This window comes from Notothenia rossii, assembly GCF_949606895.1.
Source record: "Notothenia rossii genome assembly, chromosome: 10".
Lineage (NCBI taxonomy): Eukaryota > Metazoa > Chordata > Actinopteri > Perciformes > Nototheniidae > Notothenia > Notothenia rossii.
This window is the reverse complement of record NC_136908.1, coordinates 49,971,078-49,998,568: the sequence shown is the minus strand read 5'-3', so window position 1 is coordinate 49,998,568 and position 27,491 is coordinate 49,971,078. Positions and strand designations below refer to the sequence as shown.

The following is a 27,491-nucleotide window of genomic DNA, read 5'->3' as shown; positions in this document are numbered from 1 at the left end:
CATGAAACTTGAAACATTTTAAAACAAACAAAAGACCTTCCTTATTGCCTCAATCTCTCTATTTTTTGTTCCTGTGATTGCTTTCTCCAAAAACAATCCGTGGAAGTCCTTTTTGTGTGGTCTGGATTGGGACTATAGCCTTTTATGAACTCTCATGACAATTATTCTGTTTTTTGTTACATTGTAATCATCTAAGCATATTGTTCCAGTCCTTTTGGGGCCTCAGCTTTTAAAACCTCAAACACAAGCTTGCAGCACTTTAAACCTGTGTTTTCATTTATATCATCCGACCAGTCAATCTGTCAACATCTGCAGTTATTAATGCATGCATTATTCGCTTTTTGGCAGTCTCACCTGCAGGATGAAGTGATGTGGGATAAAGGGAATTTATTGAAAGTATTAAAAGTTTGTCTATGTGTGCACGTGTGTTTTCCTTTACAGAAAATGTGTTTTTGCTGGAAACCGATCAGCCCAAGGGCCTGTTGGTGTTTGGAGTCTTCACGTCCACAAGGTAAGTCTAACGGTAAAGCCAACGGTAACACTCCTGCTGGCCTCAGCGGTTATGTTAATCACTGACTGGATATCAGAAGGAGGGTAGGGGCTTGTATGGCCTGTTACATGGAGAGGTCATCAGTCATGTTGCAGACCAGAGCATTCTGATGATCAATTACAACAGCTGGGTGGATTACCATATGGCCCTCATTTTAATGTTTTTTCCTTATGACCGCAAGCAGGAGTGGATCATTATGCTGACCGAGTGAAAAGGATATGTTTATAGTACGCATTAATACAGTATACGTGTTACGTGACATTAATTGTTGGTCAGATTTGTATGTGTGATAAAGAATTTCATTGCTGCATTTTTCAGATAGTTGAAACCAAAGCCTTGTTTGTCAGGTTTTGGGGTTGTTAGTTGATGGTACACTACATCGCAGCGGATGTGTTTTGTTGTTGGAGTTTTTACTGTGTTTTTTTTTACCAGTTTTAAATGCTAGCATTTCAGATCTCTAAAATTGTAAATAACCACATTTTGACATACATTGTGTTCTTTTGGTTATAATATTAATTATATATATATAAAGTTAAAAGTCAACAATATTTGTAAAGCTTTTAGTATAGTTAATCCCAGAACAACTATATTTGGGTACCTTTTACCTTTTATGATCTCTTCAATAAGAAATGGAGACATTTTTTTTTGTTTTACCACATACTGACTCAACCTCTGTAGTAATTAGGGAAAACCACACTAAATAAACTATATGAAACGTCTCTCATTCAGCAGAAAGTCTCAGTCAGCAAGGTTGCATAGTAATGTTGAGGTTTAAAGGAATGGTCACTTGATCCATGTCGTCTGATCTCTAAATGAGTTCATCTGGTAAACCTAGCCCTCGATCCACTTGTTACCAGAGGATCATATAAAGGTTACAGTAGAGTATCCCGGCTCAATGAACACAGCCAAACCAAACAGTGAGGTCCTTCAGGTCTCCCACCTCAATGTTATTCCTTTCTCCACACTGTGATTCTTGCTACGTCTCCACTTCAAACAATATGCTTCTGCTCCCCCTTTCAACAAAGACTGTTTTATGTGTAAAGCAGTATGCTTTTAAATGACTAAGCCAAGCCACATCAGATAAATGAAGGGGGACTAGGAGAGCTATCCCCTCTGGAGAGGGGCCTTGGTTCCACCCAGACTGCATAACAGCCTAAGAAACTGAGATTTAATAAACAACTGCAGAATATTTCAGCAGGGTGGGTCTCCAGGTTGTGATTGTATCAGATTCCCACTGTTGTGTTTTCTTCAAAGTATGCATCTCATTTCCTCAGCTCCGTGTTTAAAGGCTCGGCAGTGTGTGTGTACAACATGGCCGACATCCTCACCGTCTTCAACGGGCCCTTCGCTCACAGAGACGGACCAAACTTTCAGTGGGTGGCCTTCCAGGGCCGCATCCCTTACCCAAGGCCCGGAACTGTGAGTTATTTTCTCAGCCTTTCATTAATCAATTAATTATTCCGGAGCATGACTCTGAAACAAAATTTCATTTAAGGTGAAAAAAATGTTGATCCAAAACTCCTTTCAAATTTCAGGCCAGAAAAACAAAAGGCAGATACAAATGTTTTATTACCAGCGTTTGTCTTACATCAGTTAATTAACCAACAAACGTTATTACATTTCAGTAACTGAACATAAATATTAGTCATTAAGTTCATATTGCTCAGCTATTCATCCTCTAGTCATCTAATATCAGAAGTAATTTCCCAAAGAATACAGTAGTATTAGTACTAGTAGTAGGAGTAGGCTAAACATAAACTAAACATAAACAAAGGCCCCAACATGGACACTTGTGGGACTCCACATTTAATCTTCATATATTCAGATTATCAGAAAAACTTTACAAATAGTGATGTATTTTTCCTCAATGAGGATATGTTTAAACTATTCAACATAAACTAATGTACTGTATTGTGTCAATGATGAAACTTTTTAACTCGATACTCATTATTTTGTTTCAGTGTCCTGGTGGAGCCTTCACACCTGACATCCACACAACAAAGGAGTTCCCAGATGACGTGGTGACCTTCGTGAGGAACCATCCAGTCATGTTCAACCCAATTTACCCGCTGGGGAGGAGACCTCTGGTCGTCCGGACCAACGCTGACTACAAATACACATCAGTGGCAGTGGACCAGGTCGTGGCCTCCGACGGCAACTACCAAGTTCTCTTCTTGGGAACAGGTATGGGAGAAAAGCATGTCCTGAAGTTCTTAGCAAAGCACAGTCAGCTTTAAGGGTTTTTTTTGTCTCCAAAAATTGTTATTGTCCTTGTAACCTCACGTCCATCCCATTCTAGTAAACGCAATAGCACTCTTTCATCAAATAGGCACACATCTGTCCATTTGCCATGAGCCCAATGACGCAGAAATGGTTCTCGTGCAGTTTACATTTATTTAAAAATGTTTAACTTACATTACTTTTGGCATGAGCATCAGGGCCTGATCAAAACTGGATTTGTAAGGCTGTTATTGATAACAATAAGTGTGATGTGTGATAATTATACAGTATGTCAGCATATGTATTTTTTTAAATAAACAGCCTTTTTTTATTCTAATACCTGCATATTGATTTTTAAGCAGTACATTTATTATATATTTACAGTTATTGCCCCTCAATATCTGATGTGTTATCAGCTTATATAAACAGGAGAAGTATCATATCGTATGAGCTAGTATATCCTTGTCTGATTTCTTTTTATTAGTGCTCTAATGGGCACCTTATGGAACAGTCTCTCCAATCCTGTAACCAGGAAGTTGGAAGCAAACTTATTTATAATGAGATGATGGTGGCAATAACAAAATCTTCTCTCGTATGAGTTGACGTGCACTGCTGAATAAGTTAAGTGAAGTCCAATCGAAACAGCTGGTTATCAGATGAACAGATAACAGAGGCGATTGTAAACTGTGTGTGTGTTGGCACATTTCAAAACGCAGACAGCATGATACAGCATTTATGATGAATTATGTCGCAAATAGGTCATAGACAAGTGCCTTGGGAGAGGACTTTGGCCTCGTATGGTTTGCTTTCATTGATTCATGTGAGAAAACCTGCAGATATTTTGTTCTTGTTTTAACCTTAATATTGTCATTTGTTTTTATAAATTCCCAGAAACGCATAGATCACCTTGCAGGCAGGCAAATGTCCAAGTCTATAATACTATATTTCTTGTTTTTACACCCAAAACATGTTGGTTTAACAGAATAAAATGTTTGTGCGTATTTAATTATGCATGGATCCATTCTCGTGCGTGTCCACACAGATTTGTATTCAGCAAGCAGCTTTCAGGCTCTCTCTCTCACAGCTGCTTGTGTTTATCAGGCAGCCTTTGCATTCTGTTTCTCCCGCCTGGATTCTTGAAGAAGAGCCAGTGCTGTGTCCAACCCATATCTGAGCTCCAAAAAATGCTGCTTTGTCTCAAGGATGAGGGAGGCGCTCTTATCACGCATTTCCAGGAGCTGTTACTGTAACTCCTTCTCCCTTCTCGACAGCGCCAATTCCCAGGACAAAACAGCCACGTTGATGATTGTTGCATTGCATTTTGCCCTTTCCGTGGCCCTTGTCCTCCCTCACACGGGCTTAACAGCTTCAATTCCCACCACTGACACAGTTGATTTTGCTATGAAAACTGGCAGTGGCTATCATGCCTAATTCAAAAGCAAACACGGGCAAAGGAAAACCGACTCAGAGTAAAAAAACAAACTCACAAGTGTTGTATTGTAGTTTCGCTGCATTCTCTGCAGTGTGACTGGGCATATCTGTTTCACACGGTTGTTTAATGCTCATGACTTTTCTGCTTTCTGCCTCCAGACAAGGGTACAGTACAGAAGGTGATTGTACTGCCAAGCAATCAATCCCTCCATGAAGATCTGATCCTGGAGGAGCTGAAAGTGTTTAAGGTCAGCTGTCTGTTTTACTCCCCTTTCTTTCATTATGCTCTTGCTTTCATCCCTTTTCCTTCCCCAAAATCAAAGGCTGGCTACAACACAAAGGCCAGGGGCGGACAGACAGACGCAGGGTGGCATTCAGGAGATGGATGTTCTGCAGTGTAGTGAAACGGAGAGTGATGGGAAACATGCTAACATACTGCAAGGGTCTGGTGGTTGCCCCTGGTGAACCTTCGCACATGTTGTTTTATCTCGACTCAAAGCGGCCGAACTTAAGGCCTCGCCTGCTTTCATCTTCCACTTCACCTGGACTATAGCAGTTTATCAATCAAAGGAGATTTAGTCGCTAAAGAAGGAATATATTTCTCCTGTACAGTTACATCTGGAGAGAAGCTGATCCGAGATGTCCACCGTGTTTGCTATGATTGTTTTTTTCTTTTAAAGAAAAATCCTCATAAACTGTTCCTGTTTCCCCAACATTTCAACACATTTTGAAAACCTCTGAACTTTGCTCTTATGTGTCCTATTTTTCAGAATCAAGCTTCTGTTACAAACTTGAGAATATCCTCAAAAAAAGTAAGTGCCAAACTATGCTCACCTCACATTTCAAGTGCAGTTTTATTGTTTTAATATGTTTTTCATTGTCTGTGGCTACTATGTAATGCACGAAACAGAAATCTCTTGTGCATAATAAGCCCCCCAAGGGCAAGGAAATAATAAGTCATAATTGTTTCGGCGCTCTACCTCATTTTCCTGTGAGCCGGCCACTTATTAAGACAAACAGGACTGCTGACATTTGAACTGTTTACTTTATAGCAACAGCTGTACGTCAGCTCCGAGTTCGGGGTCTCACAGGTCTCCCTGCACCGTTGTCACGCTTACGGCTCGGCTTGCGCTGACTGCTGCCTCGCCAGAGACCCCTACTGTGCCTGGGACGGACTCAGCTGCTCGCGCTTCTATCCCACCAGCAAAAGGTACCCAATGGTTTCCAGCTTTAGGGCCCTCAACTTCAGTTTGGTGCCAGTATTCAGTATCTTTACATTTCAATCTAAGAAGTATTCAGTGTTGCCCAAGGACAAGAAACTCTCTGAAGCCCCTCAGAGTTAATAAGTGCTGACAGGTGTTGATAAAGAGCCCATTCATAAAGGCAGCTATTTCAAAGTGGTACATAAACATTAGCATAGTTTAGATTTTTGAATAGTGTACTGTTTTCAGTTCACTTTTTCCCAATTGCTATTGCAATCTAGTTGATGTGAGCTTCCAACAAATATGATCAACCACTGTACAGCATATTGGTTGTAGGCAACAGATGGAAAAATATGTTGAACAAGAATAGAAAGGGGCTGCTTACATCTTGTGAGGGCCTAAAGATCCTTCAGTGCACACTTCAATGTAAATATGTCACTAGTTTTACTTTCGTTATTTCCCTCAGTCTGCTAGACATAACACAGACAAGAAGGTATGAGTGACACCTCGCCTCTGAAGCGATACCTCTCTGGTCTCTTTAAGGACCGGCTGTGTGTCTCTTGACATTCCAGTCAGACACAGGTCAAGTTTAGTTTGGTCCCAGAACAAAAGCGCAGACGCTGTTTTCCTGTGGAAAATGTGTCCGAAGTGTGTGAGGTGTTTACGTGCTCTCTTCCTCAAGCTGTTTGATGTGAGTGTGCATCACCGAGTGGAATAACAGTCAGATTTTCCTCTTATTGTTTTGGAACTGACTGCTTCTTCCACGGAATTAATGAGATGATCATGTGAGGAGAAGGATTATGTATTTTTTTCTGAGCAATAGTATATTTATACTCACTGCTATTTTCTTTCTCTTTTTTTCAGGAGAAGCAGACGGCAGGACATTATGCATGGAAATCCACTCACTCAATGCAGAGGATTTAATCTGAAAGGTATATCTTTATTTTAATTCTGAAATATATTATGGTAAGGAGCTAATTTACAAAATAGCTGAGTTAAAACAACAGCTGGAACCTGGAACATAATCCAATCTTTTGAGTGTTTGATAGGCCCATATTAAAAGACATTACCGTAGCAACAAAAAGGGTTAAAATAATCTTTAAGTGCTTTAATAAATAAAACCCAGTGTCTATCACGCCATAGAGAGAGAAGGGGTCATACAACTCACAATGATAAGTTTTAAAATGATCTACAGTAATACATCTTGATGCAGAGTGATAAACTGACATTTAGTTTTTGCCAAAGCATGCATGTGAAAAATTATACCATTACTGATAAGAAAGATATAGCCTAAGGTTCAAATGACTGTTTAATGTGAAAGCTGACAAACCCACAAAGAATTATTACCCAACTTTACTTTTTCCCTCAGCTCTAAGGAGCTTAGCATCTTTTTGCTAAGGGTTTAGTAAAGCTAACTGCCCAGCACTAGGCAGGATGCAATATTAGCATGTAGTTGATGTATGCTAACAGCTATAAAGGCTTAGCAGAAAGAGTTAACACTACTAAAAAATGACTTTACATTCATCAGGTGGCCATAACTCCAATCCAAATGAATGCTAATGTTGTTAGTTCTCAATAGGTAACAGTTAGCTAGCCTTTTAGCCTTAACTAATGTATAAGTTTAAAATGTGTTTTACTTTTCAGCTTGTTTTTAGTTCGATTTTAGGTGTAAAAGAAGTATGCAGCTCCAAATATTTACTGATGTTATGTACAGTTTTTGTAACAGAACATTTCTAATGTTAGAGAGATACTTAAACAACATAGATTCACATTCATCAGGAACATATCTTCCATTTTAAATAGTTAATCTTTGAATGGCAAAATATTAATTGTTACTTTTTGGATTATAGTTGTTTGTCTGTATGATTTTTTGTCTCAGTCCAGGGCTTTTTTTGCTTGTTTGTGAGTCCAGGTACTGCTGATCACCCCTTACAAAAAATGTGTTTAATATTCACATAATGGCATTACCAAGGTGCAGTTAAATAGTAGGAGAGTGCCCCATTTTCATGAACAGTTTACATATTTAAACTACAAACGAGGTGAATTTCAACGAGCTTGGGGAACCAACAATATGGCCATTACGTCTAATTAGTCACAACCCTTTCATACATCCAGCTAAGTGATGAACCAGTTACCTGCAACAAAACGACACTGTAAATTAGACGAAACGGTGTTGCTCTGATGCATTGAAAGTTATTTTTACAGTGTGTAGAAACTGAATAAATCTGTGTGGGAGGTTTGGTTGTGCAGCTGGTGGCCGAACTAAGCTCTGTGTCAACATTTCCCTCACAGTTGGGACTTGAGACAGATTTGAGTCCATCTGTGGGATTTGTTTCTGTCGGCAAGTGACGTCTGACGTGACTCCCCTGACTCTGTGTTTGTGTGTGTTTGTGTGTGTGTTAGAATACAGAAACGCAGTGGAGATGACGCAGTACGGTGTGAAAAACAACACCACTTTCCTCGAGTGTCTTCCCAAGTCTCCTCAGGCATCCATTCGCTGGCTCATTCAAAGGGACAACGACAGGAGGAAAGAGGTCGGTTTGACATACAGAAAGGTCAAAGTCAACATGTCATATGTAAGATTAAATACAATAAAAATTCCTACGAGATGTATCCGATTAAACTTCCTTTTGGTTGTTTGATCAGATGGTTAAACGTGACATGGCAATTAAATGAGCTCACCGCTTTATCTGGACTTGCCTGAGGAATTACACGGTGAACACGTAGAAGTGATACAGATCTAACTCGATAAGGACTTTTACTAATGACTGAATTCTCCACGGGGAAACATTTTACAAATATTTGACACCCTTTTTAACCCCTTGAAAGGCTGTGAAAGATTAAATAATGAAACATCTTTTGTGGATTTAGCTCTCAGTTCTCCGGTGTACTCAGAGTAATGGGCGTTTTATAGCCGTTTCCCATGAGAAAATAAGTTGGCATTGAAATAAATCACTTTAGTTTTATGGTGTGTAATTATGGAGACTCCTCCAATCTAATGCCTGGCTGATTATAGAGTGGTCAGTGGAAAAAAGGAATAAACTGTTGCATTTAGAATGTCAGCGACAGTTATTTGAAATAGTTAACAATCAAAACATTTCAGCTACTTTCATCACCTCCACTATTGCTGCCATTTCAACTTATTTCAGTGATTCAACAATTTCAACTGCAGACTTTCTGCAGCAACCACACATACAATTTCTACAGAGAATGCTGTGGCCTTTACAATTGTAACATATAACTTACATTGAATGAAGAGAGCCCATTTTGCCTTTTCCAATCAACATCAGATGTGACGATACTGAAAGACAGGCAGGTCATATTGAATCAATAATGATAGAGACCCTTAAATCTGAGTTTAGTATTTATTCATGTTATTTTCCACGTCAGTTACAACTTTCATTAAGGTCACAAGTAAAATAAAATGGAGAATATTCCCAAATGCCGCAAGGCAAGGCAAGTTTATTTATACAGTATAGCACTTTTCAGCATGCGACAATTCAAAGTGCTTTACAAAATAAATTAAAAGACATTTTAAGAATAAATACAGTCTGTGGCATTTTATGAAAGGCATTACAAAGTAAAGATAATAAAATAAACACAACATGTATACAATACATGTTTAAATGGCATACTGTAGTGCAAATATGAACAGCTCAATTAAAAGCAGCAGCAAAAACATATGTTTTCAGTCTCGATTTGAAAATAGTAAGAGTTTCTGCAGACGTGCATGATTCGGGCAGTTTGTTCCAGATTGTCGGGGCATAATAGCTAAACGCTGCTTTTCCATGTTTTGTTCTTACTCTCGGAACCGAGAGCAGACCCGTCCCAGAAGACCTGAGACAACTTCATGGTTCATAATTATGTAGGAGATTGTTAATATACTTTGGTCCTAAACCATTTAGTGATTTAGAAACTAGCAATAGTACTTTAAAAATAAATTATTTGGCCGACTGGAAGCCAGTGTAAAGATTTCAGAACCGGACTGATGTGATCCACTCTTTTAATGTTATGGGGCGACTGTGGCTGTGAGGGAGTGCGGTCGTCTTTCAACCAGAAGGTTGTGGGTTCGATCCCAGCCCATGCAGTCAACATGTCGATGTATCCTTGGGCAAGATACTTAACCCTGAGTTGCTCCCGATGGCATGGCCAACGGTGTGTGAATGTGTGTCAATGTTAGGTCCTATAGAGTAAGGTACACTGCTCTGTATGAATGGGTGTGAATGGGTGAATGACATGTAGTATGTAAAGCGCTTTGAGGGGTCTTAAAGACTGGATAAAGCGCTATATAAGTACAGTCCATTTACCATTTACCATTTAATGTTAGTGAGGACTCGAGCAGCGTTCTGAATCAGCTGCAGCTTTCTGATAGATTTTGTCAGCCCTTTGAATACACTATTGCAGTAGTCGAGTTTACTCAAGATAAAAGCATGGACAAGCTTTTCTGAATCCTGTTGTGACATTAGTTTTTTAAACAATTTCTCGTAAATGTTTTTTTTTCATTTTTCAACAAAAGGTACCTCTTTAACACGACTTTAAAATGTGCTTTCTAAATGGACCTTTATCTATGAATTGTTGTACCTAAAACACCATTGTAGTCACCTGTTGTTTGGCAATTGAAATAATTTTGAATATTTTCCAATTCTCTGCCGCAAACCATGTGTGTGATTATGACCTAACTGTGCCGCCCTCAGGTGAAGCTGAGTGAGCGTGTCCTCTCCACGGAGCACGGCCTCCTCATCCGCTCCGTCCAGATGTCCGACCAGGGCCTCTACTACTGCCTGACCACCGAGAACCGCTTCAAGCGCACCGTCGCCAAGATCCGCCTGCGGGTCCTGAGCGAGGCAATGGTGAGCGTGCTGACGGACAAACAGCAGTCTCCCTGGGCCTGGGCCAGCATGCTGCACCCTAAGGTCCTTCTGTCTGCCTTCAGTCCGTCAGAGAGCCTGGCTGTTCAACAGTACTGCAAAGAAAGGAAGCAGCTGCAGAACCTCCAGCAGAGGCAGCAGCAGCCCCCGCCGCCTAGCCCTCTCAGGGGGGACCTGGCCAAACTGAAGCCCCTGCTGGACCGGAGGAAGAGCCGCAACCGCCGCAACCACCTCCCAGAGGTCTGACACAGCAAGGTGCACAAACTGACGCTAACACCTTTCTGTTTCCAGACCCTCACATTTTCGAACTCTCATCTCAAACTGCACTGTGGATGGACAGTAAAAAAAAAAACAGAGGTGGGTGTGGGGAGTTGTTATCCGGGCTTTTTTTCTTGCATGAGGTACGGTGACCAGATGGCTGTGACATACACTAATACACACGCACAGACACCCACTAGCAACTCATTTGCTGTCGCAGTCACAACAGACGGTAACGGCTCTGTTATGAGTGCCACTAATAACCTTGGGTCTAAGCTGCTATTGCTTATGATAATACACCTTGAGATGCAGCTACGGTCAATGATCTTATCATATTTTAGATATTAGAGGGGAAATTGGACTAGCTGGATATTATCTCACAATGAATTTGATATGGAGGGATTGGTAATTCGAAAAATCATGATAGTAAATAAAATAGATTGAAAAGGGACAAAGGGAGACTGCTGCATGCTTTAGAGTGAGCGCCCTCTCCAAGAGTAATATTAGTATTTTATTAGATTCTACTCACCTTTCTGTATTTACTTAAACTAGAAAAGTGTTTTCTGTTCAGGAGAAATGGCTAAAATTGCTTTGTGGCAACACATACTGTAGGGTAATAAAAAGTCCATTTGTGAGAAAAAGTTTTTTCTCATGGGTTGACTGCCTGACTGTACACAATAGCACTGTTAACACAAGGAACAGATGGAAAGTAGACCCAATAAAAAGTGTTATATTACAGCGCTGTAAGTTAAAAAGGAATTAGTTCAAAGGCCAAATTTAACATCCAGGGTTTATGGTAGAAATAGAAGTAATATACTCGACAGCATATGAAATCCTGTGAATCTATTAATCAAATGTACATGTAAGAGAATATGCCTCACCGTAATTCAGCTGCATATTTTCTTCTTCTCTGGTTTCTAGTACAGAAGCATGTTTATAGAAATTCATCGGTAATGTTAATCCTCTCCTGGATTAGATATGATTAACTAACAGATACGCACATTTTTATTTTTACAGCATAGTTTACATCAACACGTAGATGCTGAAACGTGACAATATCCTTCTTTGGATTTCACATTTTCCACATTCAGCCAAGTGGACACAGAAAATAGTTGACATATGTGAATAGACTTTTTTTTTCAGAATGGTAGTTAATGTAGATAGAAATTATTTGTTGCTTGTGTACAGAGTATATTTTTGTTTGTGTCCTTTTAATTTAATGTTGTGCAGATGTTTGTGAAAAAGTGTATATACTTTCAACATATTTCACGAACTATGACTGTATCTGCAAATTGCAGAGACATACGGTATTGTTTTTATCTTGAGAAAATACTCTAGTCCTTACTTTCCTCTAAACAGACATCTGCTCTGCATTTCATAAAGCTGTGTGATCAGCATCATGTCAACTCAGTATCATTTCAGTGTTATGAAATATATGTATTTCTATTTATTAATGTCATGATAGCCTGAATAAATCTGTTCCGATAAATCTCAATTTTACAAGAAAATCATGCTTTTTATTGTCAGAAAATGTTATTAATATTTTTGCTTAAAATATTAACTTTCTCTGTTACTGGCCAATACATTATTCCGCAGTTTACTTAAATAGTCCAACGTGGCCCATATGATGCTATGAGAGCTTATTATGATTTCCCTTTAGAGGTACAGTCACACACAATGTGATTTGTGGACATTTGCTTTACTTGCTGAGTCAGATGAGAAGATTGATACCTCTCACGTCTGTATAGTAAATACGAAGTTACAATCCTTAGCTTAGCCTAGCTTAGCTTAGTTTAGCATAAAGCCTGGAAACATGTACCCTGGCTCTGTACCAAGGTAACAAAACATAGCGAGGTGTATTGATCATCGGTAAAAGTTCCCAAAAAACAAAAAAATAGATACATTTCCCAAAGTTTGAAACTACTCAGAAGCCTAAGAGGGGAGACATTGCACCACCACCAGGAAGGGATGTTTTAATCCCAATGAAACACTCCATTATAATGGACCTGACAGTAGAATGAAAGACACCCAGGAGGCTGCAGAGGGTCATTTAAAACCCATAAAAGCCAAAAGAGGCCTCCTGCTGGGCAGAAATAATGCTTTCTCACCAAACAAACCCAAGTACCATTCAAAACCACTGTAATCATCCCCCAGCACATTTTATAACTCTTTTTGATTTATGGGCCTCTTAAGGTGTAGAGGATTTTTTTCTTCAGCGTGTACAATGCAGAGGTTTGTTTCAGCAGATGTATTTTGGACCAAGACTGTTGCCGGGCAGGAACAATCCAGTAGGCATAAAGTAAACCCAATGAGAAGATCTTTGTCAGCTTTTATTCATTTTGAAGACACTATTTCAGCAAAGTATACAAACATTTGCGCAATATTAGAATCGTACAATTCTTGCCAAGGATGTCAAACAAACCCATTTCTCCTCTTTGCAGATTTATAACCTGACACTAAAGAGGATTCTCCCTCTGCTCTCCCTTGGAAGATCCCTGATACAGTTAATGTTACAGTGTTTGCATTTCAAATTAAACCTAGCAAAACTCTCAAGCTTTACAAAATCACAGTATTCCCCCTGGTATCAAAGGAAGTATGACATTATAAATAACACAGAAATTACAAAAAAGTGCAATTCTATATCAAAAGGTTTGATTTCCCATAGCAGCTTAAACGCACTTTGCTCTGCAACCTGCACTCATCACACTTCTGTCCGATTCATTTACACAATCTTGCTTTGGTTTCTCCTCACCACGCAGTAGGAAATGAGACACAGCACAAAGGTGGCCACCCCGGTGCCCAGCAGTGCCTTCTGTATTATGTCCAACATTTCGATACGGGTGATGAGCTCCTTCTTCAACATGTCCGCTGTCGCGTCATCCACAGAAGCAGTCTGGTTTCACAGATTGAGACAGAGAAAGTGTGACTCATTATCGTGCACCCTGAGTGAACACTCTGAACTTCATGACTGCAGGGCTTTTATCTTACCTCATTCATCCAAACAAGAGGGAATATGGTATAATCCTTGACTTTCTTAAGCACCCTGCAGATAAAGAGTTCATTAGTTGGTATTCAGAGCATGATGTCTCAAACTTTTCCTTTTGATTTTGCGTTGTTTGACAGAAATACTGTGCAAACTCCCCAAATTGGGATCAATAAAGTACCATCTTATCTTAAAGAAAAGGTTTGACATTTTGTAAAAAAGTACTGGTATCTGTGACTCTTGAGTGAATAGCAGACACACCATGTCTCATGTCTGTTAGGTAAAACGAAGCCTCAGTCAGCAGCCGGTTAGCGGTTAGCTTAGCAGTCCATGCAATGCGAAATAATTAGTTGGCACATAACCTCTGTAGAAGCAAATCTAAGTGGGTTAAATATTTAATCTATATTTCCCTGGATCAATATGTTGAAAACACCCATCTGTAAACTTAAAGTCTCATGATGTTATACTCCTTGAAACCTACGGCCTCAAAATCCGGTGCAAGACCTTGACCTTCTTGATTTTAGACATTGATATTTCTACGCTTGTTAACACCATTTATACCTTCAAACTGCATTTTCCTGCCGTGTCCCTTTCTTCTTGTCTAATTTGAACTGTGGGATAGCCCTTACTAATCTCTTCTGATGTTTATATGGAGAACATAGGACCCTGGGAAATTGGGATGACCCCTGCCCTGATAAACTACCACTTCGTATTTTAAAAAACATTTCAATAAACTTAACAAAGGCAGACTATCTTGTATCCCCTGCTCTCAGTCTTTATACTATATTAAGCTAACTGTATCTTGGATTTAGCTTCAACATTCAGACATGAGTGGTCTCAATCTTCCCATTTAACACAAGAATGGAAATAAGAGTAATCATCTTTTCTTTTAAAAGTGTAAAGAACATACGTGATGACGTTTGATGGTCCATACATCATGTTCACTTGAATTCTCTTGGCAAACCTCAAGGTGAATCCGGTGGTCTGGTGGAAATACACAACAAATAATATTAGCATTACAGTTGTTGCCGCTAAAAGTCAAAAATCCCAAAGATGAGGAACTCTTACTGGTTCCACGTCCAAGTAGGTGCCATGGTGCTTCTCGCTGGGGTTGAGGCCCTTCACGTTTTCAAGTAGGGACTTACTGCCACCAAGAAAGTGGGCCAGAGAGATATAGATAGGTCTCCCTGTTCAAATGGCAGTTAAACAGACAGTTTTTAATATCAAGCTGCTTGAGCACACTGATACAACAGTAGAAGAACGTTTTGGGATGCCTGGCCTGAACAAATGCAAACTGACCTGCTTGACAAGAGCTGAGGTCCAGAACTCCAGCCAAGGTACAATTCTTGGTGGTCACTTCGTTTCTGCAGAAACATTGGTTGTCTGGATTGACCTTTGGAGAGGCTAGGGTGTTTGGCTGGAGAACGTAGCGATACACTTTAATCCCTTTCAGATCCATGCTCTGCTCAAAGCCAGCTGACACAGACCTGAAGACAGACAGAACACAGACTCACCTCCTGTTCCCAGTCATATTTGGGCTCTACTATGCAACTTATTTATCTCCATGGAGAAAGGCCATGACCGTGAAAACAGAAAAAAGAGTGTCGAAAAGCTGAACGTAGGTGGCGAGAAACAAATCTCCAGGTTTATTTTGAAATCTATAAAGAAAGACTTGCCTTTTATAATTTGGAATTGAAAAATGCACGACAGTCTTTCTTCTCTGACATAATTACCAAACACAAAAACAACGCACGTGCCTTATTTGCTACTGTCGACAGACTAACTAACCCCCCAGTGTCAATAGCCTCTGAATTTCTATCCACCAGGGCCTGCAATGACTTTGCCTCCTTCTTCACTGACAAAATTCAGAAAATTCGACAAGCGGTCAGTGCCTCTGTATCAGGTACAGCAAATGTGTTGTCCCTGTGTCCAGTGCTTGAATTGGGCCGGTACTCACCGGTACGCAGTACCGGCACTTCTGATTTTTACCCATGTGTGGCAAGGTGCCGGTGCTCAGTAAAATGCCGGTACTCAGCCACCGGCCGCCGGCGGCACGTCAACAAATATGCCCAGCCGGCATGACGCATCTCATGACGCATCTCATGACGCATCTATGACGCGCCGCAGCGCTAGACTAGAGCAGAAAAGACATCACATAACGTTAGCATTTAGAAAATGTTAGCGTGGCTTAATAATAGTGCGAAAAGACAACAGTTGTCGCCGGACAAGGATTCCCTCTCTCCTTTCCTGCTGAAAGATGGTGAGTGTACTCTGGGACGAGGAGTCATTTAACCAGCTAGGAGTCAGGCTTTACTTTCTTTTATATCCATAAAGAAAAAGTAAATCTGTTTACAGTTGTTTCATATGGATTTTGAGAGGTATCCATATATCTCTTCATTTTGCTCTCAAAGTTCACCAGATTTATGCATCTTCAATATTTAAAAAAAATCTTGCCCCTGGACCCCCCTAGAGGGTGTCAGGTCCACTCCCCACTTATAAAAATAGCACTTTACCACTGCACCCCCTCTAATCTCAGATGCACCCTGAGTCATTTTGTTTAAGTACAGTGAGCCTTTCTAAAATATACAGTAAAGAGACAAACCCACCAGCATTATGGATATACTATGACTTTGAGCCAAATTCTTGTTTTGGGCTGTATAAATAAATTGACTTAACAGTTGCTGACTTAGAGTACTGGCACCTTTTTTTATTCCAATTCAAGCACTGCCCGTGTCCACCTAAAATCAATTCAAACACCATGACACTCTTCCATCTGATTAATGATAAAAACCTAGAGGACATTATACAACTTCTGAAATCCTCCTCCTGCTGCCTTGATATTATTCCAACAGGATTTTTCAAAAATGTTTTTCCTTGCATGGCCTCAGGTCTACTTCACATAGTAAACACATCTCTTCACTCAGGTGTTTTTCCACAGGCCCTGAAAACTTCAGTCATTAAACCGCTCTTAAAAAAGAATAATCTAGATGCTTCAGTAATGAACAATTACAGGCCCATATCAAACCTGCCATTTCTAGGTAAAATCATTGAAAAAGTAGTTTTTCAACAGTTGAGTAACCATGCAGATATCACTGTTAAATCATTTGATCATTGGTTTTATTATGAAAACGTCGAAAACGGAAATACTGTTTTCAACCCATAACTTTACATGGAGGCTGCCTCATACCTCAAATCATCTTCATAATATCTATCAAACTATAGATCCTATATCGACTGGACGTGGATTCTAAAAGCTAGAAATCTAATCAAAAAGCGTTTTAATGGCCAAACTATCCTACAATTTAGGATTTTACAGAGAGGGTTATTTTTGAATAAACGACCATCTGTAACGTTTGCATTCAACGGGAGCACTAGAGGGTGAAAACTTTAAAACTTAATTATAGGACGTATTAAGCGCTTGAACAAACGACATATTTGGTCGTAATAATTGGGCCTGAACAATCGGCCTATTTGGTCGTATGAGTTGGAGAACTTGTTGCTTTGAATTGCCTTGTGTTGAAAGGTGCTATATAAATAAACTTGCCTTGCCTTACTTCAGTACATGACTATAGTTTGGTATTGGAAAGCTTTGACCTCTAGTGGTTTCTAGAAAGAACGTTTAAATGGTTGCCGTTCCTTAATTAGGATGTTAAATCTCCCATCGTTGACACTTACTGCCCTACTTAACGTTTGCAAAGCATAGTCAGACTGCCTCAGATGAAATAGCTCCTACAAAATGAAACTCTTTATCACCTGCAGATGTCTGATGAGAAGAAATACAGAGGCTTCTTGTCCAAAAAGGGAGGGAATGAAGAAGCATCTGAGAAAGGGGGAGAAGAAATGAGGTCAGAGAGGTGACTCATCTCTATTTAGATCTGCAGGAGTGTGTTAGAAGAACTCAACAAAAAGTAGTCTTATGGATTTTTTCTACGTAACGCACCTGTCCCGTTGATCATGTCGCAGTACTTGTCGCCCCAGAATTGTAAGACACTGTTGGACAAAATTACATTTGTCAGACAGAACTTTAGATTTAACAGCCTGAAATATTAGAAAAAAACAGCGTTCTCATCTGGCAGAATCTGTGCAACCTTAACTTGATTTGATAAAACAACTGGATTCCCACTTCATATCTATTGAAGCTGATTAAAAGATCAAGGCCTCAAATTGTAATACTTCATTCCCAGACTCACCTTTCTCCTCGCCAACTGTCAATAAATCCAACTTTTGAGATGTCGTCCTTTCCATCAAAGACATTGTAGATGCCATCATATGTACCATTGTACTAGAGGAAAGAAAATAAGCAAATCTTATTATTTCTGAGGTGTCACTGGGTACATGTTGTAGGGCTATAATATTGGTTTACTTACAGGTAAAAATAGGCCAATGTTATCTTTCAACAAAGGGTCGTAGTAACCCCACAGCATTTCGCCAACTGTACGGTTTTGGAACAACGAGGACTTGCTTGCCTTTATCCGAAACTCCAGGAGAGCATGTAGCAGTTTTGGAACCAGAGAATAGGCTCCCTGTAAATGTAATCAGAAAAATATAACCCTATATTTGAAAAGGGATCTATGATGGTGTCAATTATAAAAGCCAACAACATGGTTCTATAACAATTTGCTTGGAAAACGGTTTCCTCAGTTGATAAGCCTATTTTATGACTGTGATACTGCCTTATGACTTGCATACAGAAATGGAATTGCTCATGCTCATCATTTAAGCCTTATCAAAGTTTGAAGAGAAAGCACATTAGCCAAAACAAAGATTGCAATTATAAAAAAAATCATATTTTCCAGACTATCACAGCAGCATCTTTGAAACATGTTTAAATAAGCCTGAGGTCGTCTGACAATACTTGCCTAAATGTGTACTATTTGTACCTTTTTTGTAATCAGATTTCAATCATAATTTAGCTAATTTTACAATTTTATTCAGGCATAGTCTTGGCTTGGAACAGATTAGCTATTTTAGTAGCTTATGTAGCTCACTCGCAGTGTAGATTTGCAAAACATTGTAACCTTAACCACTCAAAGTAAATGTTTACCCCTTCACCATCTAATGAAGAGTCAGAAAATCTAACCAAGCTAACTACCTATTTATGATAAACATGGTTGGTGTCATTAGAGTAAATGCTGGAATGAGCCTTTTGCATTAGCTTCAAATGTGAAATCTGAAGGGTCGCAAAATGATTAACAGCACAGGAGACACAGAACCTATTGCATTTATGCCTTAGTAATTCTGACATTCTGGATAGTTTTCAGCCCTTTAAATAGAATATGGCACAAAAAGTAAACACGCATAATGAGTGGGTTCCAGACCAGAGCAACCCTAGACATGGCAGCTTTGCATGCTTTGGCACAGGGATAGTAACTATTAATAGAATAGCTGAGTCAAGTCAGGAATCACCACACAGTGGGGTGACACTCACGTACAGCCACGCCCAGGTTGAGGGAGGTGACTTTGTCTTCCTCTGTTCCCACTGACATGGAGGGCTCAAAGATGGCGCCCTGTGGCAGCATGAAGGAGACGGTGTGATTGGGGTTGAATGTGATGTTCTCTTTGGGAAGATATCTTGTCCTGTGGGGGAAAGGGTCTTACTCAGACATTGAATTGTGTTATACAAATGGCTATTCCTCTAAATTATATATCAGCTAAATGTGATGAAAAGCTCATATAGGAGCTGACTTTTGTTAATAGCAGTAATAAATCAACCTTACCTGTATGTGTAAGGTCCTTTCTCCACCACCACTGGAATTGCTCCATCCTGCAAAACCTCCTGGGCATTTTGCACGTCTAACAACCAAAACTGCCTGTACACGCTAACCCCTATACTCTCCCAGTTCTCATAAGCTTGTGTTCCAGGCTCGAGAACAACCTCCTAAACCCCAAAGACAAACAGAGAGGCTATTTTTAACACACTTTCAAGTCTGCCAGCAGGCCAGCTGCCCCTTTGAAAAGAGTTAATCATCTGCTATGAAAAAGGGTCTAAACAGCCAAAGAAATGTCTTAATGTCTAATAAAATCACAGGTCCTTTGATAATGATAACATGGCACACTTCTTCACAGCTCCCTGTTTACCATTTGAAGCAGCTTTCCAAAACGCTCCCCTCTCCTTTCTCCTCATTCACCTTGATCTCCGCACACACATTCACACACTCTGTCACTCCCTATTCTCCACCCAGGGTTGAAACTGAGCACCCTACCTTCTCCACTGTCTCCTCAATGATACTCTTCCCCACTGGGATGAGGATGCCGCCCAGGATGGCCACCACCGCCCCAAACACAGCTCCAGCTATCAGCCCGCACCTCCGGTTACAGCATCCCATGGTGGTGTGCGTTTCCCTCCGTGCGTCCGTCTGTCTGCTGGCAGCCTGTTCTTCTTCTGCCTCTATCTGTGGTGTGTGCTAGTGTGTGCAGCTTGTCTTGTTTTTGTGTCCCGGCAGCAGCAGCAGTGACACAGACAGGCTGTAGCATCAGAGGAGCTGAGAGAGAAGCTGAGGCCAGGTAAAGGTACAGACACCTCTGGCAGGCGCCCAGGGACCTCCTATCACTGAAGTTATATAACGAAAAGAAGGTTCATGGTTCATTTTCCCCGACAGGAATCAGAAAGACTATCTGAGCAGGTGATAACAGCTAGACTGAGGAGAAAGGTTGAAATGTAATTAGGCACATACACATTCAAATAACGCACATTTCTGATCCTATAGAAAGACCATATTTGTTTTGTTTCTTCATGTTGCTCACCTAGTAGTATTACAAAAAAATGGACTTGCCATTACCTAATTTAATCCTATTTTTCCAGGACATATCAGTTATAGATATCCTATGACCCAGAAAAAATAGATATCCTATGACCTGGATGACGGCAACCTTCATAGAGATTTCATTCTTATCTGTCATTCTCTATCTATTCATCTCTTCTCCTCTTTGCTCCAAGCTTCAACTGTACAAGAGACACAAAAGCGGGAACCTATAAATGATTAAGTATATCCTCATAGTGCAGCAACCGTTAAAGTGTATCTTTATTTGTGGTTGTCTTAATACGGGATATAAAAATAATTGCAATTGAATCTCTTCTTTAGACATTTGAGACACACTTATCTTGATTTATTGTGATTTACCTGCATTTATATCACATGAGCTCTTGGAACCGAGTCAGCGACGCAATAATGTTAGTTGTACACATAATGATTGATTGATACAATCCTTTTTCAAACCCTCTGCCAAAAGTTCAAGAAACAAAACAGACTATCCCACTGTCTGCTGTTTATCAAAACAAGACAAGGGGACAACATGTCGACAATCTGTGCAGCAGAGTGGTTCAATCATTGTTCAATTCCGATGGGTCATGGGCAAAAATGTGGCATCCTACACTATAGAACTGAACTGTGACCTTACCTCACATCTTCACACTCTTAATGCACGTGTCAAAACCTGCATTCCCTATGTAATGAATACATTTCGGGAACCATGATAACCTATATAACATCACAATGGCACTATGATAGAGGGCATTATACAACTGCTTTTACAGGCTGTACTGTGCAGTGCTGGAACTACATAGTTACATGTGAATGGAGATCGAATAAATGCACCTGTTTTGAGGTAAATTTACTGAGGAGAAAATATGTAATTAATTCAAGTTACTTACCAAAAGGTTGGCGATTAAAGGGGTTAGGCTAAATCTGTATGTTTTAATTTTTTCGGTAAAGAAAACCAAAAGCCTAAATGCAGTTTACAATATTGATTGTATAGTCTTGTTCCAGTAAAAACACAGAAACATTCAATAGAAAATAATTATATTTGACAGTTATCATGGTTGGTTAAAGGTGGGGTAGGTAAGTTTGAGAAACCGGCTCGAGATACACTTTTTGTTATATTCCATGGAATGCTCTTAACATCCCGATAGCAATGAATATCTTAAGTGCTTTGACAAAAAATCCATAAAAAATGTCATCTGTGGAAGCCGTAGTACTGTAAAAAGCACGACCAATCATTTTAGCCGGGCCGGCTAAAATAACTGGATGGCCTACCTGCCTGTAAGCCTTCCATCTGTGCACAAACTTATCTTGCGCTCCCTCATGGTCATGTGCGCAATCGTGTGTTGGAGGAGGGATTCTGTAAGGAAGTGGCAGATTTTTTCCGGTTGTGTATTTTCAAATTCTAGCGCACTCGAGCTGGTTTCTCCAAAATTACCTACCCCACCTTTATGTTTATGTTTCATAAACTGCTCAAATATGTTGCCTATAGTTTAGATCAATTGTAAGAGAAGTATTTAAATGTAATATTTACTTTGTTGACATCATTCAAATTGTTACATGACCTATGTTAAACATAGTATAGCTTGTAATCTGTTAGCGTTTAAGATAACCTTGTCTATGTGACGATTGCAAAATCAGTGGAGTGGCCCTTAAAAATTATGTAAATGTAAACGACACTGTTTGACGCTGTACTGTAGGGTTGAACATACCGTATATCCAGCCCATAAATTCTGCTCTGCAGTGTAACAGAAAGGTTTTTTAATCACTCACTTTAATAATATCATTGTGTGATTCTTACTTGCTAAAGTTATTGTATATTTACTGGCTTTCTTTAACTGGCTTTGCTAAGCTTGGGAAATGTCCTTATTAAGAAGATGTGTTACAATTTTGTTAGTCAGAGGTGGGAAGTAACTAAGTTCATTTACTGAAGTCATGCTTTTCCGGTTATTACCCGTCCCCTTGTGTGTTATGAAGGTTGTTATGCATGTAAACGGTGTGCAGAGTCAAAATCCTCAAAGTACACCCTGTAGCGAGTAACGCTCTAACACAGAAAATACCTCCGCAAACCCAAAACGCCTCGTCCATTGTTTAATTCCTGGCTATTGTGACGTAGGAATGGCCAATAGCCCAGAGCTATGACGCGATACGGTCATGCGTTACCCAGAACCAAATGGACCAATCCGTGGAGCCGTTACGTTACGTCCGCAGAGCCGTTACGTTAAGCCCCCGCTGATTGGTCCAAATTGACCAATCCACGGACTTCCTCACACACACACAGTGGCAGGCAGCTCTGCTGATTTCTCCTCCCTGGCTGCAGGCTGATAACAGACATTTGGGATCGCGGCGAAATTCTCTCTGCAGACCCATTCTCACAGCGTTTATCAACCTTTTTCGTACTCAATATCAAGCAACACTTATTGTTTTTACTTCGGCTGTGACTTTGTGTGTGCTCAGGATGAGTTTGGCTGTGTTTCGATGTGTATCGCTAAACAAGGAAACCACACGTCCACGGAGCTCAACGCGATTCACAACGTCCCGACCAATCAGAGCACACTGTGCTCACAGGGAGGGTGGGGGCTGGAGCTATTGGAGCAACAACGAGCCGTTAAAGGCAGAGAGTGAAATTCAGTGAATACACGTAGTTCACAGAGATGCTTTATGACAATCCAATGTGAGTTTGGAAAATTGCACAATATAAATCTATTCTAGTAGACCTCAACAATGGAATTATGATCAGTGGAAATGGCCATGACATGGGACCTTTAAGTACAACTTTGAGATATGTGTACTTTATTAAGTATTAAGTATTTCCAAGTTATGCTACATTGTACTTCTACTCCACTACAATTCAGAGGTAAATGGTATACTTAACGCCACTACATTTATTAAATATCTTTATATATTCTGCAGATTTGGATTAATAATGTGAAACTAAATCAACTCTTAGTTAAGACACCTGGAGTACATTTACAATCTACCCTGCAGAATTCAAAGTCATTTAAACTAACTGCACCTTTACCGGCTTTGATAATCACATTATTGCATCAATAATTATAATCAAAATACATTTTATATATTATTCTGCAATGGGCCAATCTGTCATTTTACTTTTGGTACTTTAAGCATGTTGATGCTAATTATGTACTTTACTTGAGTAACATTTTGAATGCAGGACTTTTACTTGTACAAGATCTGAATATTTCTTACATCTCTGTTGTTGGTTACACTCTATGTGCACCAGCAGTATGACTTTCAACTTCTGTTGAACTCCCTGATACTGCCTCCCTAACTTCCAGAACGCTCCTTTCATTATCGCCATGCTTGACCCCTCTTTTTCTCCATCTTCCGTGCTTAAATATGCAACCTGTGGGGGAAACTTCTGTAGCAATGGAGAGTCAGGACTCAAAGAGACACGAGGAGAGCTGGAGCTTTGATGGCAAACAAACACTGATGGTTTATTTGGAGTTACGGCCGGAGAATTGACAAGACAGGTGGTGTGTCACGAGTTGGCAAAGCGGTTGCCAAACCAATTCTGAAGAACTCTTCTGCAGCTCGAGGTTTGAACTAGTTCGGAGTGTGTTAATCAACATTCTTTATCAGTGAGACTAAACAATTATTATGGACCCTGAATCTAACTAGAGAGCTCTCGTCCATAGAAAATAATATGCGCCAGGGAACCTACATCCCTGAACAGTAAATCAGATTTATCTGAGTAAATCAGCTTTTATTTGAAGAGACTCTTGGTCCATTATTAAAAGACATACAACACTCAAATAGAAATTTAAAAAAGGCAGTTATACCAATGTTTCCACAGAGGTGACTGGTATCGTGTAGCACTGAGACACGGATTTGAAAGCAGCATAATGACAGAGTTATGAGAAACATTCAATCGACAGATGAATTTGTACATCAGATTTCTCAAGAGAGCATGGATCGTGTTGACTCGTGCATTACAAAACATTTCACTTGCACAGCTGCACCACCTTGGTTTTCTAAGCAGTATATGCAGACAGTCATTAAGCAACCTGAAGCTTCTTGAGGCTCGCCTTCTTAAATTTGACCCACACGGGGGCAGTATAGAGAGGAGTACAATAAGCTCTAAAGAGGTTCACCTTAACCTTATCTGAACACCAAGAGAATTTTCTAGCCAACATGTTAGCTTGTGTATATAAGACACGCCGCTGTCTATTCATGTCATCATCATCATCATCATCATCAGCCATTTTATCTGTAATGATGTGTCCCAGATACTTAGTGTTACAGCAAACAGACAGCACCTGTCCTGACAGAGAATGTTGGAAAACCAAGGTTCTTATCCCCTTTTGCTCTGCAGATCATTACAGCGCTCTTCTTAGCATTGTATTTAACATCAAAGTTGACACCATAATCAGAACATAAATTTAGCAACTGTTGAAATCCAGCACTGCTAGGAGAAACAATAGCCAAATCATCGGCATATATAACATGGTTTACAATCACATTACCAATCACACACCCTGTTTTAGTAAACTACCTCACGGCGGCTTGTGCTCTGTCATAGCCTCAACAATGCGCCCAAGCTGCTCCTCTTTAAGAGAGATAGCAGCAATACCCAAGGCTGTAGAACTATGCCATGGGAAAAGAGACAGTAAAGAGAGAAAACGATGAACTGGGTCGAAGGTTGAATACCTAAGCAAATTATTCCCTAACACAACCCAAACTCTACTCTTCGTCTTTCTCTCTGCAGACAGTAATGTTCTTTTTGTATGACTGACTAGAATTTCTTGCAAAAAATCAACAAAGACAGCTGAATGGTTTGATTCTTTATCCACATTTGATAAATATGCAGCAATGTGAAGTTCCATATTCTCACCACTGGAGAGCAGCACCACCATTCCCTCACCTCTCACTGCGTGTCCAGAAGGTCTGTCCATGTGCTGACTTTCTGTGCCAAATGCCTGTCTGTCTGTTCAAACAAACACTCGTGTCAAAACAGTTTCAATCTCACCTGACTGACTTTACTGCTGATCTGGCAAATGCAACTTTCAACATTTGGATTGGATTTCATTTTGTGTGTCCGAACAGCTCCGCCACTGTAATTCTGATTGACTGCACATGTTTCAATAAATTGTTATATTCTTATTGTACTATATATGTTTATATCTATTTCTTGTTAACATTTATTTTTATTTTTACAATAGTATTTAATACAGATGTTATAATAGATGGATATTTGTTCATTTTGTACAACTTCATTGTGGTTCCATACTGTTTAATTGGCATTTTTAGGTTTTGTAAAATTAGACGATATCCTGTATCTCTGCTGTAACAGGTTAAATGTGTGTTTAACAAACCAGCTTTTTCTTCTTCATGTGGAAAGATGGACAGTGTACACAAAACGCAGCATCCCATCTTTTTGTCCTTAGTATGATTGAAAAAAAAAACTGTTAGTGTAAAGCACACAGCCAACTAGCAAATGACATTTTCTCATGAATAATGTATGGTTTGCACATAGATCCTCATATAAAAAATAAAAATACATAGTTAACAAGTTAAATGTTAAAACAGAAGCGTGGTCTTTTATAAGATCTGTTGTCCTTTTCAAAAAACAAAAATGTCTGTAGTATTTTTTTTGTTGAATAAAATGTCATCATAACCTTTTTTGGCCTAAGGGATACACCCTCTGGCTCTTGTGATCACAAACCTGGAAAGAAGCCCAGATGACAAAGCAGGAAACCTCCGGACTACATTATAATGGAAAGGTCATCCCCACAAATGTGCATTTAATCCAAAAATACCATTGTTTGAAATAAAAATTCCATGGAAAAGCAGGGTTGTTTACTTTAAACCACGAGCATTCATTTGAGTGTTTTGAAGTGAACGCCGTCAACCTTTGGACTCACTGTTGACTTTGAAGACTCACACTTGACTTTGTCTGACGGGCTGAATCATTTAAACCACAAACAATGGTCATGTACAGCTGAATGGGGAGGAGGTTGAACTAAAACTGCCACAGTCAAAGGCTTAGATCCCATGGGAACAATGCATACTACAAATGCAGGTTACACAGTAACAGTTTAGCCTGAACAGTCAATATGATTATAGAGTGTTATGTGCACATGTTACAGGCAATTAATAGTCAGCCTTTATTTTTAATATATCTATACAAGAATTTCAGTTGAAACCATTCATTTATACTCACATGCTAACTAATCACTATCTTAATTGTATTTTCAAATGTAAGCCACATGCTGAAGTGAACAAAGTAAGAATGATGAGTTTTTATTTGGGGACTAGAGAGTGAAGCTACTAGTGTTCCGGTTTGATATCCGCTGCCATGCAATTTCCGGTTTGGGCGTTTACCTCCAAATTAAAAGCGGCAGAATGACAAGTTTTGAGGGTAACCCATTTAAAAAATATACATTTTGGTTTTAAAAATCACATTAATACAGTCAAACTACGGTGATTTTTGTACTTCCTAAGTGTTGTGTGAATGTCAGTGTGCTGCTCATAGACTAAAGTTGCTGCTAAACTACTGATCTGCAGCATGGAATGTATGAGTGCAGAGGTATTTTTGTATTATATATTTCATTTTAAGAAATATTGGCTTTCCTAGATGAATATACAGTAACATAGTTTAGTATCATTTAGTTTGTTATAATATAGGCAGTGATGTTAAGTAACAAAGTACAAATATATATATATATATATATTATACTTAGTACTTCTACCCCACCACAATTCAGCGGTAAATAATAGTGTACTATAACACATTTATTTTTTAACCTTAAGTTATTTTGCAGACTTGGATTAATTATATGATATGTAATCAAAAATCTTAAATAACTTTAGTCAAACCTGAAGTATGTCCACAAACACATTGCACTATACAAATGAATTATGATTAGCTCCACTTTAACCTGCTGTGTTAAATACATTATTGCATCAATAATTACAATCAAAACATTTAATATATATCATTCTGATTTTGTCCAATCTGTAAACGAGTACTTTAAGTATATCTTGATGCCAAAACTTTTTTAATTTTAAGTAACATTTTGAATGCAAGATTTATACTTGAAACCGAGTATTTCTGCTATTTGGTAGTTCTACTTTTACTTTAGTAGCCAATACTTCTTCCACCTCTGAGTGTAGATTGTACAACATATTGTAATGGAATGGTTTGTGTTAAATGTAGCTTTGTGGAAATGACACCTTTATTCTGAAGAATTCGACCGG

General features: G+C 39.4%; 2 protein-coding genes across 2 annotated transcripts in view; one reads left to right on the top strand and one right to left on the bottom strand.

The window, feature by feature from the left end:
- Positions 1 to 12,024, top strand: part of sema3c (sema domain, immunoglobulin domain (Ig), short basic domain, secreted, (semaphorin) 3C) — a 36,031-nt gene extending 24,007 nt beyond the window's left edge. The window contains exons 10-18 of the mRNA XM_079656556.1: positions 442 to 511; positions 1,825 to 1,969; positions 2,512 to 2,734; positions 4,361 to 4,449; positions 4,972 to 5,013; positions 5,254 to 5,411; positions 6,268 to 6,335; positions 7,807 to 7,937; positions 10,098 to 12,024. Of these exons, the coding sequence (XP_079512682.1) occupies positions 442 to 511; positions 1,825 to 1,969; positions 2,512 to 2,734; positions 4,361 to 4,449; positions 4,972 to 5,013; positions 5,254 to 5,411; positions 6,268 to 6,335; positions 7,807 to 7,937; positions 10,098 to 10,517 (1,346 nt within the window). The 3' untranslated portion in view covers positions 10,518 to 12,024. The remainder of the gene's footprint in view (positions 1 to 441; positions 512 to 1,824; positions 1,970 to 2,511; positions 2,735 to 4,360; positions 4,450 to 4,971; positions 5,014 to 5,253; positions 5,412 to 6,267; positions 6,336 to 7,806; positions 7,938 to 10,097) is intronic.
- An 817-nt stretch (positions 12,025 to 12,841) lies between these two features.
- Positions 12,842 to 20,029, bottom strand: cd36 (CD36 molecule (CD36 blood group)). The gene is made up of 12 exons (XM_079656557.1): positions 19,716 to 20,029; positions 19,230 to 19,390; positions 18,945 to 19,089; positions 17,880 to 18,035; positions 17,703 to 17,794; positions 17,453 to 17,502; positions 17,266 to 17,332; positions 14,812 to 14,999; positions 14,581 to 14,699; positions 14,423 to 14,496; positions 13,518 to 13,572; positions 12,842 to 13,422 (listed from the first exon to the last, which is right to left on the bottom strand). Exons 1-12 carry the CDS (start codon positions 19,836 to 19,838, stop codon positions 13,252 to 13,254), a joined length of 1,401 nt encoding a protein of 466 aa, XP_079512683.1. The 5' UTR covers positions 19,839 to 20,029; the 3' UTR covers positions 12,842 to 13,251.
- Positions 20,030 to 27,491: the final 7,462 nt, after the last annotated feature.